Source organism: Hemisphaericaspora subhashii (assembly GCF_019202705.1).
Source record: "Hemisphaericaspora subhashii strain CBS 10753 chromosome Unknown scaffold168, whole genome shotgun sequence".
Classification (NCBI taxonomy): Eukaryota; Fungi; Ascomycota; class Pichiomycetes; order Serinales; family Debaryomycetaceae; genus Hemisphaericaspora; species Hemisphaericaspora subhashii.
The window spans coordinates 7,000-19,521 of record NW_026057243.1 but is presented as its reverse complement, the minus strand read 5'-3'; the positions used below and the strand labels follow the sequence as shown (position 1 = coordinate 19,521).

General features: G+C 36.8%; 4 protein-coding genes across 4 annotated transcripts; 1 reads left to right on the top strand and 3 right to left on the bottom strand. All coding sequences in view use genetic code 12, as the record gives it.

Annotated features, from left to right (window-relative positions):
- Positions 1-1,382: 1,382 nt before the first annotated feature.
- Positions 1,383-1,751, bottom strand: J8A68_001976 (uncharacterized protein; the record flags this gene model as incomplete). Its single annotated transcript, XM_049405676.1, has 1 exon — positions 1,383-1,751. One exon carries the CDS (start codon positions 1,749-1,751, stop codon positions 1,383-1,385), a length of 369 nt encoding a protein of 122 aa, XP_049264735.1.
- A 425-nt stretch (positions 1,752-2,176) lies between these two features.
- Positions 2,177-3,085, bottom strand: PRA1 (Pra1p; the record flags this gene model as incomplete). Its single annotated transcript, XM_049405675.1, has 1 exon — positions 2,177-3,085. One exon carries the CDS (start codon positions 3,083-3,085, stop codon positions 2,177-2,179), a length of 909 nt encoding a protein of 302 aa, XP_049264734.1.
- Positions 3,086-4,855: 1,770 nt separating this feature from the next.
- On the top strand, positions 4,856-6,361 carry ZRT1 (Zrt1p; the record flags this gene model as incomplete). The annotated part of the gene is made up of 1 exon (XM_049405674.1): positions 4,856-6,361. One exon carries the CDS (start codon positions 4,856-4,858, stop codon positions 6,359-6,361), a length of 1,506 nt encoding a protein of 501 aa, XP_049264733.1.
- A 224-nt stretch (positions 6,362-6,585) lies between these two features.
- On the bottom strand, positions 6,586-10,695 carry KIN3 (serine/threonine protein kinase; the record flags this gene model as incomplete). Its single annotated transcript, XM_049405673.1, has 3 exons — positions 6,586-8,156; positions 8,796-9,164; positions 9,489-10,695. The coding sequence occupies 3 exons, from the start codon at positions 10,693-10,695 to the stop codon at positions 6,586-6,588; spliced, it is 3,147 nt and encodes a 1,048-aa protein (XP_049264732.1).
- Between the last annotated feature and the right edge of the window lie 1,827 nt (positions 10,696-12,522).

Sequence of the window (12,522 nt, the reverse complement as noted above, 5' to 3'; positions counted from 1 at the left end):
CAAATTTACATCAAGGAACCGTAAATTCTACTCTATGACAGTAATTGTTCTACCCATTCAAAGTTGCCAGACAAATAGTCAATTTATAAATTCTAAGATGTACATTTGGTTATCGCTATTTATCCCCTCTCTTGTCCAAGTCCATCATTTAAATAAATAATTCCCTGCTCCCAGTTATTTTTTTTGAAAGATTCTACTCTCTATGATATTTTGAGGATTACCCAAAAACTAAATTCAAATGTGTGCAAGCGGGGGGGGGGGGATCAATGGCCCAATGCTCCAAAAGAAGAGGGCGTACTTGTTGAGAGAGTTGGTTGCAAAAACACCTTCTATTATTTTTTTAAAGCTACTCTTGGAAATCTCGCGTACAATTGTTTTTTTTAGAGTATACGTGGTAGCGCTATATACACAAGTCAATAAACCATGTGATGATGTTTTAGTGCAACCTAGAACCGTTGACTGTATTTGTTGCCTGCACTATAGTTTGTACATTGTCCTAAGAATACTTCTCAGATTGTATACACGGGCAACTTATTAACGTATTTAAGAACGTCTATATTTGGCAACAGTATTTCTGCATCTTGGAAATTTTATTTTTTATCTAAGGGTTCCACCCGTGACTTCCGTCTGAAAAAAATGCGACACAATTTGCGACAATTTGTAGTAAAACAATTTTTTTTCGTCGATTTGAGTTTAAACTTCAGAACTACCACAGAAGAAAATAGAAGAATTTCAAAGAGCGGGGCGAAACAATTGAAATTTTCAAAAATTTGGCTGCCTTTTCAATTCGGTTCCATTTCAATCTAATTATTCAAAATCACTGGGGGGTCTAAAATAGCAAATTGCATCTAAAACGGCAGCAATTGTCTTTTCAATGGCCTATGTACTTTTTCAGCTACATTAAATACCCCGGTCTTTTCACAATAATCTGATTTGCCAATCAAGGCTTAAGAACAAGACGCCAACGGACCAACTATAGTCGAATAAATCCATAAATTCTGAAGCATTGATATAATGAGCCGATTAACCTTTTATCCACAATTCATTGCAGAAAGATATGGGTTCTCTAAGTTAGAGCTTTGTATAAATCTATTCTACTACAGATTGAAGGAATTATTTTTTACAGTTGTATGACGTAACAATGGGGTTTGTGTTCTATCTCGGCTCCTACTGTTTTTAGGAATAGAACGCTGATTTTTGTGAAAAAATGGACAAACGTGTTCAATAGGAAGATTAAAGCTGAAGAACGCTTTTAATTCAGTAGTCTAATCATTGACTTACGAGTACAAAATAGAAAATTCAATCAAGATTACTGTGTAACTTTTTGTATATTAAATTTTGACTACATACGAGTTTCCACAATTCCCCATCAATGGGAACACTTAATAACGATATCTGTCAGATTGATAATCAAATGGAGGAGGAGCATCAGGAGTCCATTGATCACGGTTACCGTAATGTTGTTCATACCCTCTTTGAGCTTGTTGAATAGCTTGATCTCTAGCTTGATCCCTATCTAAATAATCTAAACCCTTGGTTTCAAATAATTTGTCAACTTCACCACCAGCAATACCAGCTAATGCTTCTTTGGCAAAGGCATGACTGACTGGCTTACCTTCTCTTCTTTGTCTGTCTTCGAATAATTTAACGGCTTCGAAGGAGGCGGCACCGGCAATTAATTCATGAGAGAATTTACCTTCGTGTTGTTGACCGTATACTTCTTGATGGCTATCCTTTAAGAAATCGAACATTTTAGTGTGTTATTAGCAATTGTGATTAACGAAAGAAAAGAGAAAAGAGAAAAGGAAAAAGAAGAAGAGAATCAGAGAATTGGCACTTTTATTGATCTATTTATAGTCGTGGTCGTAGTCTCTCGTTGTCCACAACCGTAGTTCTGGACAATTATTCAAGGGGGCTTACGAGTACATTATAGCAAAAAAAAAGGAGGAGCAATATTGAAATATTTGATCGTGGCTTTTTTGAAACAAACCTCAAAAGGGGAAAAATGAAATTTGATTGATCAATCGAGTTTTTTGTTTTTTTTTGTTCTACTAATAACGAATGACACGTAATTAACAGGGCTTAGAGGTAAGTGTTGAAAATTTAAAACAAGAAGATAAAACACGTTCATTTGACGAAACATATGAAAACTAAATAACGCAAAAAGCGGAAAACTCTAAGCACAATGGACTTCGCCATCTGCATGGGTATGACAACTGGATCCTTCAGTTTTGGTTGGATCATCGCCATGGTCATGGTCGTGGCCGTGGCCGTCGTCATGCTCGTCGTCATGGTCATGGTCAGGGTCATGGTTATCCTCTTCTTCTTCATCATCACCATCGGTCAATTCAATCTTGAAGTCTTTATCACCATTACAACCGACTCCTGGAACTGTCAAATCAAAAGCATAGACATCCATAGCATAGAGAATCAATGAACCTGTGTTCTTGACAGTGTACGATGTATTGTGGGCAACGAGTTCCAATATATCTTCATATGAATCAGCATAATGATCAATCTGGTCTTCTCCAGCACTTTGAGTATGGAACAACCTATGTAACAAATCACCCGACCATTGGACACTAGCTTTTGATCCAGTAACAGTATATCCTTGGCTACACATCTGTGGTAATGACTGTCTTGTCAAGAAACTTAAGTCACAAATATTGTTTTCATTAGTACCATTTTCGCCTCTCCAGTATCCTCCCCAACCTTCATTCCTACATTTGTCATCAGGGTCATCACAACGGAATAATAAATCACTCTTATCACCATCAGCAACAATACCAAAAACACCAATGACTGGAGCAGTTGGAGTCTTCTTACCGAAATATTTCTTGAAGAATGGAGACTTTCTTCCATATCTAAGAGTATGATCTCTAGCGTGTTGAGCAACCACAATAGTATCTTGTAAACCAGCAGCAAGTTGATTGTATTGGGTAGCGTTACATGATTCATGAATCTTGAATGATTTCATCCAACCTTGTTTCCAAGCATAAGCGGAACCAGTGTTGTCAATATATTCATAGACAGTTGCTGAAACTGCAATTGAAACGAAAAATAATAATGTAAGATATAACTTCATAGTCTTATTGTAATATTACTTGCCGAATTAAAAGAGAACTATCATTGCTACCAACTTCTGTAGTTCAAAATGACTATTATTTATATTCTTCGAATCGATACATGTTTGATGTCTACAACTGTAGTGGTTACTAATACTCATCACTAATTAATGGCCATGGGTCTAAAGGGATACGTTAAATTGCTTAAATTGATCAAATTATTAAAGAAACAATGACCATAGTTGAAGAGTAGCCAGTAAAGATACAGGAATAATTCTTTTAGAATTGGAATGAGGGAGTCCTAAAGAAAATGCCAAGAAATACTGTGGTTAATTACAAAAAGTTTAATTGTTCCCTGAAAAAAATAGAATGTCAATATTAATATTACTCGCATTCAGAAATAGTGGTTATGAGAAATTGAAAACATCAAGTCAATTAGCTTAGTCGGCTATCAGCTGACTTCATTAAAGATCAATTGATAAGTNTATCATTGCTTCCCAGTTAAGCAAAATACGATTCCTTACGAGTTGCCTCATGGAACTGAATTGTGAATTCATTTCACGTTGAACCAATCGTACTGTAGTCGTACATGTCTGTCTTCCTAACCTCCCCTTGAATGAGTTTCTACCAATAATCGAAGAAATAGAAGCCGATTGGGTGAAACCCATTGTCTCCGATGTTCTATAAATGCATCTTCGTTTAAGTACAGTAGTAGCTGATTTCACTTGCAAACCTACACCGTTCTCGGAATTCATAGTTGAATTTGAGGTCCTTATTCGAACTTGGTTTTTGGAATACCTTAGCGGAATTTGAATCTCGTAAATTCGATGAAGGATCCCTATAATACATGGAGAAAGTTAGATGGTCACCTCTTCAACTTAATCACCGTCTTCCATGCACTAGTTCTTATATTTTGGAAAGATCTTTGTACGGAGCACATAACCTCTCCCTTATATGTTCCACTTGCATTGTGATGGACCAACTTACTGCTGTTGCATCTTTCATCTCAATTGGGTCGGAATGACAAAATAAATGTACATTGGAAGCTCCTTCTTAGGTGTAGGAATTAGAAATTGGTGAAAACCAGTTCTTTACGACCGGTTCATTGTGAATATACCTTAGTTTACCAGAGTTATATGCCCTTCGCCCTCCTCCTTGCAGTTCCAAGTCCCCTTCGGTCTTCCAAGGAGAAGATACGGAACCCCTGCTGTCTTTGAAAAAGGTCAGCCTTACGATAATCTAGTACAAACTATTGCAGATCTGGTGGCTCAGGGTTCAAGTACTGTCCCTGGGCCCTTTTTAAAAAAGTATCCCGAGAACCAGTTGTTAAGAAGAGAGAGTAAGTTTATAGTAGTTTTGGTGATAAATTCATCAATTCAATCAGTTTTAAAATTTTCCATATGGATTTGTTTAAAATGGTCAGATCTATATCTTCACCAAACAACAACACCTGACTACTTTTTATTTTTTTTAAGATTTTTTTGCAACCTTAAATTAAAAAATAAAAAATTATTTTAAGTGTTTTGCAACCCTAGTGGTTTTCAAACATTGCATGTGCTAACACGCCCGTATCAACTGATCATCACCTTTTCAATTTCCAAGTTAAAATTTAATATTACATTCTTAATAACCACTATAGGTTTATATGTAAATTCATCATGTTTATTTCTTGGCACAGGGCTCTAGCAAAAGTGCCTCTCTCCTTCTTTTTGTATTTAAACTCATTTGTATCAGCCATTCTCTTTGTTCTTTATTTTCTAAAAATGAAAACCAATTAACCATTGTCAAAAATGTTATTGAAGCATATATTATTAACTACATTCTTAGCATCTTTTGTAGTTTCAGAAGCAACTACGATAACTACTTCTGGAACATTCAGACTCCATACTACTGATGCTTTGGAGAGTACCACCGGGGAAGACCAACCAACAACCATCACCATATTAAGAGATCCCCAAGAAACCCATTCACAAGAAGAAGATCATGACCATGAGGATCACGATCATGAGGAAGAAGAGGACCATGACCATGATCACGAGGAAGAAGAAGAGGGCCACGACCACAACCATGAAGAATTTTCAGTTACCGGGTGTCATTTCCATGACAAAGTTCAATACTGTCTTGATCCCGATGGAGTAGAAGGACAAATGGTCCCTGCTCCAACCGATGAAAAAACTGCACCAACAAGTTATTCAGGTTGTCATGCTCATGGTGAAGAGATTTTCTGTATAAACGATGGTCAAGAAGTACAATTCGTAACTGCAGGAACTACAACCGCAGATACAACAAGCTCCTGTGGTAGGAATTGTCATTTTCATGCTGGTGTTGAACATTGTGTGGACGATGATGAAACAACAGGACTGTGTGAAAGGGTGGATAGAGACTATAATATCAAATTAAGAATTGGATTGTTGTTTGTGGTTTTGGTAACTAGTGCATTGGGTGTCTTTGGACCAATGTTCTTAAAGTCATTATTTAACTTATCAATGGAAGGTATTATAATTCTTATGATTAAACAATTCGGTACTGGTGTTATTATATCAACTGCGCTTGTTCATCTTATGACTCATGCTGCATTAATGTGGAGCAATTCTTGTCTTACACTCCATTATGAAGCTACTGGTACTGCACTTACCATGGCGGGTTTATTCGTTGCTTTTATTGTTGAATATGTTGCCCATCGTTTATTAATCGCTAGAGCAAACAAGCAAAAACAAATCCAACCTGAAGAACCAACCAAAGACGATACAATTGCTGATTTTACTTCTATAAGCAGTGCTGATCAAAGTTTGATCTCTATCCATGGAATTTCTTCCAAAGGTAAACTTTCTGTCATGATTATGGAATGTGGTATCGTCTTCCATTCGATCTTGATCGGGGTTGTATTGGTGGTAGCTGGTGATTCTTATTTCATTACCTTATTCATTGTGATTGTTTTCCACCAATTCTTCGAAGGATTAGCACTTGGATCCAGAATCACTGAGATGAAAAACACATCCACATTGACAAGATTAATCATGGGAGCAATTTTCGCATTAATCACCCCAATTGGAATGGCGATCGGTATTGGTACTTTGCATACATTCAATGGAAACGATCCTTCAACTTTGATTGCATTGGGAACTCTTGATTCATTCTCAGCTGGGGTCTTATTATGGACTGGGTTAATTGAAATGTGGTCACAAGATTGGATGCATGGATATTTGTCCAATGCTCCTATTATAAAGACTTTGCTTGCTATGGCTTCTCTTATGGGTGGTATGATATTAATGAGTGTTTTGGGTAAGTGGGCTTAAGAGATTGTGTTTATTGAACTTGCCTATTGTGATATAGTCCTACCATTTATACTTTGTGCATTTTATATTTAAATAGATTAATATGCTTAATTTTAGAGAATAAATACTTTTAACTATAATAGATAGAACCATAAGCTTTGATTCATACAGAGAAAATATCTCTATGTTTGATGTGTTGCATGCTTTAGGTTACATACAGAGTTGTATATGCATATGTTAAACTATTAAATATTCCGATAATTCTTACGAAGATATACATCTTCATAATCAGGGGTATGCCTCTTTTCTAAATTTAACCGTTCCATTTCATCAGTTATTCTCCTCTTGGGGACATTAGTGGTAGTTTGTGGGATTCTAATGGGAGATTTTTGATAAAGATAATCTAAATCTTCATTATTTCTATTCTTTAATGGGGTACGACGCAAATTATCTTCGAACAATTCCTTGGGTCCTCTTGGTTTTGGAGATTGCATATCTTGATGATACAGTAATGGGCGTCCTTGCTGCTGCTGTTGAAGTGGAGGTTGTTGCGGGGATGGAGTTTGTTGATTTAGGGATGGTGGTTTGTAGCTGACTGGTTCTGCAGACTTCTGTAGTTCATTTGTCTTGGCAAACAATATTTCTTTCAATCGTTCTTGTACTTCTTGTTCAACAACCATTTTGAATTCTCGCTGATATCCCAATCTGACTTCTTTTGCTTCTAGATCCATTGCTCTCATTCTCATTTCGAATTCTTCAATTAAATCATCTTCAAATTTCTTCTTTTGAGCAAGTAGTTTCTTTTGCATATTTGTTGTTTCTATTTGATCTTCCTCTCTTTGTGAAGCTAATTTACGTTCTAAGTTGTTTAAGTAAACTTCTTTCTTCTTGAGTTCCTCATGCTTATTTAGTAATTGCTTCTGAAACTCATTAAGATTACTACTTATTTCCTTTAGTTCCATTTCCTTCCTGAGAAACCGTATAGATAAAGAATTTATTAAATCAAAACAAGTAGGTCTTAAGTCCGGATCAACCGTGATACACTCCTTAATTAATGATTTAAGTTGGGTTGAATAATAATTAGGTAAATCAGGTATATTCCCCTTTTTGATCTTGGCTTGTAACAGTAAATGAGTTTTCGCTTGAAATGGCGGTTGTAAAGAACATAATTCATACAAGACACACCCAAGTGACCAAATATCACATACTGGAGAATACGGATTATCAACAAGTACTTCAGGTGACATATAATATGGAGTTCCAACGTATGTTTTGGCAAAATCATTCTTCAGCGTTAACATTTTTGCTAATCCAAAATCTCCCAACTTTATGGTCTTACCTGAATTCAACATGAATATATTGTCTGGTTTGATATCTCGATGAATGACAACTGCTTCTGAATTAATATTTGGACCGGTATTGGAGTTATTTCCTGCATTTCCAAATAAGTTAACCTTACTAGCATCTGAACCATAATGACATCGATATAATGCTAATAAGATTTGAACCATTACTTGCCAGATAAATTCTTCAGGAACTTGTTCTCGATTCTTTTTAAAATTAGATATGACTTGGGCTAAATCTCCTCCGTCACAATATTCCATATATATATGAATTGATTTATTTTCAGGAATATGATCATGAAGATAGTATTTAACAATATTTGGATGAGTTAGTTCTCGTAAGATTCGTAATTCTGATATTAATTGATTTCGTTCTTGAATATTCATAGAAGTATATTCAATTTCCTTCCGAACTAAAATCTTACCATCTGGTTTATGTTTGACTTTTCGTACTGTTCCGAAGGATCCTTTTCCTATGACTTCCAATGGTTCATATTGGTCCATAATGTTCGAGGATGCCATTTACATAAAAGAGTACCAAACCCCCAATAATTTTCCCTTTAGATTTTGTGACGAGGATCGCTTGTAAAGGCTTTATGGTCCAAATCGATGAATTCTAGTTTAAGAAGATAGAAAATTAAGTATTCTGGTTAATCAGGAAACAAAATATCTCTTTGATCTGATTTGTTTATCATTTGGACAAACAGGGAAATTGTTCAAACTACTCGAGTAAATGAAAAAAAAAAAGAATCAGTTGAAAAAGTTTTATTTCCGAGCGAACAATAGAGAATTAACCTCAATCCGTACTTCGGTAGCAGCAAAACACATATGTTTACAGTATTTGATCCTAATTAGGTACACGTCACAAGTGTTGAATGTTTTACTAAGGCTCATATTAAGTCTTTCAACTATAGACAAGACTCTTCTTAAACAAACCAAAGAAACAGTAGGAAAACGATTAATGAATCAGTTCATTTAGATGCTAACATTAACATCGACGCGAGAGTTATTCAATTAGTTCGGAAACCATTTCCAACCTAACCGGGCGACTGTGGCATACTAATTATTTTATCACATCTGTTTTTGTCGTCGTCTTCTAAATACAAATCAACGTTGGGACTCTTGGGAATTGTCTTTACAAATTAAATCAATTAAAACCTGAAGGGTTTCAGTAACTATAAAATGGTGGTAATCTTCTATTCTGTCTTTAGGATATCCCAAATCGATGATCATTTTACAAATATCAAACTTATTCATGGTCTCTGGTATATAACGCTCCAAGAAGCTCATGAGTCCTTCGCTGTCTAAATGCTGTCTATACTCAGATTGCAATTGAGGATTTGGTCCCATTTTGTCAAGGAAATCCGAAGAGGACAAATCAAATGGTTCCTCAGATATCTCGTTATCCTCATCTTCATCGCTTGCGATAACTTCTACTTCCAATATAGGACTGGAAGTAGACACTATGGGTGTAATATTTTCTTTTGTTCGGAATCTCGAGGGTCGCGACCTGCTAGTTGAGGTACATTCAAGGGGAGAGTTTATCCCGGATTCCAAGGGCAGAATGCGCGCTCTCTCATTTTCTGTGACTGGAGGCGGCATTGTACAACGTCGCTTATACCTGGGCCGAGATCTGCACAGAAAAGGAAAACCATCGGAAGCTATATGACCATCCGCGCGCGTTCTTGAGCGAGTAGCGACGCCCAGGCTTTGGTTTGGGGCGAGTACAGGTAGCGAAACCTTATTTATACTGTGCATTTTAGCGCCCTTCGAACAAGATGACATATGCATCGTCTCATACAGACTGGGGATATGCGAAGAACGGAGAGCTCGATTTCTCCGACGAGAACGCAGACGACAGCTTGGACATAATTTGAACTTTCTTGCATCCTCTGGTTCATCATCTTGCCTCTTCTTTTTACAACTCAGGCATGCTCCATCTTGTCTTCGGCGCTCTCTGTTTATCTGGCGAGCACGAAGACGACATTCTGGGCAAAGCTTGAACATTCTTGCATCCTCTGGTTCATCATCTGGCCTTTTCTTTTTACACTGCAGACATGTCTTGTTGACCACCTCACTAGAACTCTTCTCCGAATCTCTTTGGGAAGCGCTTGTTCTCTGACGATCACGAAGACGGCCACGAAGACGACACTCTCTGCAATGCCTGAACTTTCTCTCTTCCTCTGACTCATCATCTGGCCTCGTCTTTCTGCATCTCATACATAGCCTATCTCCACTGTCGCACTTCTCTATAATTTCTCGTCGGGCCCGTTCGCCTCTCTGACGATGTCTAAGGCGACACTCTGCGCAAAGCTTGAACTTTCTATCTTCCTCTGGTTCATCCTCTGTCCTCTCCTTAGTACATCCCAGACATACTCTAATTTTTCTATCGGAGCTCTCCCCACTATCTCTCAGGAGCACCAACGTAATTTTGTTATTGCGTCTCTGGTTAAGATAGAGACGACATCTTGTGCAGGTTTTGAACACTCTAATATCCTCTGGTTCATCATCCGATCTTTCTTTACCACATCTGGTACATAACCTAATTCCATTATTGCAGCTATCCTCAATATATGCTTTGGTCTCTTCGAAACGCTGACGTTCACGGAGACGACAATCTAAGCAACACCTGAACTGTCGAGCTTCATCTGGTTCATCGTCTGGCCTTTTCTTGCCACACTGAGCACATCTCCTATTTCCAGAATTACAACTCTCCTTAAGATATCGTCGGTAATTCACCCGTCTCTGACGATTATAGACACGACACTCCGTACAATACTTGAACTTTCTCACTGTCTCTGGTTCATCATTTGGCCTCTCCTTGCCACAGCACAGACATAACCTAATTCCACTATTCAAACTGTCCTCGATATGTCTGCGGGCCTCTATATATCGTTGGTGCTGTTTTATGCGACACTGAGGGCATTTCTTGTACTTTCTATCTTCCTTGGGTTCGTCATCTTTCCTCTTCTTTTGACAGGTCAGACATTTCCTAACTTCAGTATTATTCATTTTCCTTTAGAATAAAATCGAATAGCTTGGCAGAAAACACTACAAGAGGTCTATCAAAGCACACTATTGTAGAATTATAAACTGTTGTACTGCCGATATTAAGTAGACAATTTGTTTGGTTTAACTTCTTCTTACAAATTGTAAGGTCTATTGATTAGATTTTTTGGTTGTTTACCGTTTTTATTTTTTTCGTTGGCCATTCATTTTGCTCAACACCTTATAAGATGTTCGCACCTATAATTTGACTCAAACTAAAGGTTTGCCCGCGTATTAATATTTGGTGTTAAATAGATATACTTTGGATTTATGCCTCTATGGAAACTTCTCTATCGAAGATAAATTTTAATATATGATATGTATTATTTCTATCAAGACCCTTATTTTCATACAAGAAGATAAACATATATAAACTATAAATTCATTTTAATGAAAGGAGACAGGATGGAAAAGTTTTCCTCCGTACTGGAATTTTTCACCGCACTACCAACACACCATGAATGTAATACATATGCGAACATAAGAATGCGAGAGCCAACTCTTGAAATAACTTTCTATTTACCGAAGTCGAGTAATTATAATATATAGCTCATTAGAACTTGCTGAACATGAGCATGAGTTCAAAAGTAGTTCACAACTTTTAAAGCATAAGGTATCAGAGGAATTTATTGCCAACTTGTCTGCAAGTAAACCATGTGACAAAAAGTTCGAATGGCTCTAAAAGCATGTAGACTTTAATTATGCTCTCTACGCGACCAATAAGAGACAATTCTAATCCCTATTTATTTCATATGTTATACTAATACCATATGGTAGCAACTAATGTAATTCGAAAAAGTCGAGTCCTCTGCTTCCACCGTCCAACTGTCAAACCCTGTCCCCAAAGACTTCCACATCCTACCAAAATGTCCCCAGAGGGGTGACAATGATTCTTCTAGAATATTATCACTATGATTCTGGAAGTTTCTATGGACATGTGCTATTTATCAAAGCAGTAACACTTCGTTCAGATCACCCTTCTTATCAGGATAAACTACATTTGCATGCATAAATTCAACGCATGGCACATATCCGCGATCCACAGTTTATGGTTGAAAAAAGAGTACAAAAACATTTAATTCTACTGCGCTTTTCAGTTTTAATTTGCCACAGGGATTATTATTTTATATTCAAAAATATTCCTCTGCGTTGAAATGAGAAGGTAGATTAAGCGCGTTATAAATTACAAGCCGGTGACTGGACGGGGTTCTATTCAGGATAACCTTTATATGCTTCTATGATCGAAGGCTGCAAATCCAGATTTAGATAGACTATTATATGATTCCAGCAATAGTGCTCCACATCAAGATTTTCAGTCTTAGAACTTACATTCGCAAACTTCTATTGGAAAGGTTGCACTGCAGCTGATGGCTTTACTAAATGTATGGTTTGGAGGACTCTCTCTCTCTCGTACCAGAACTTGCGGACTATTATATAAATTAATGGCAATCATTAAATACTTTCCCGGTATTCTTCTTAAATATACTTATGCGGTCAGAAGATTGAAAATGCTTAGAACTTTTTGGGATATAACAATGTCCCAGATTGGGAAAGGTAGTTGCAATCGGCTTATGGGCTAGATTGTTAAGGTCGAATAATTTCACGTCCCAAAAGTTATGTAAAGGGACTCATTCATTAGTATCTCGGGTTATAAGTTTGGCCTGTTGTTGATAAAACAACAACATCAACCAAAACGTAATATATATTTCAAACAGATTTTTATTAAGATTTATTTTCTTTATCGAACCGCTACTGACAAGAAATAGAAAAGTCCACATTGTTCCAAACAAA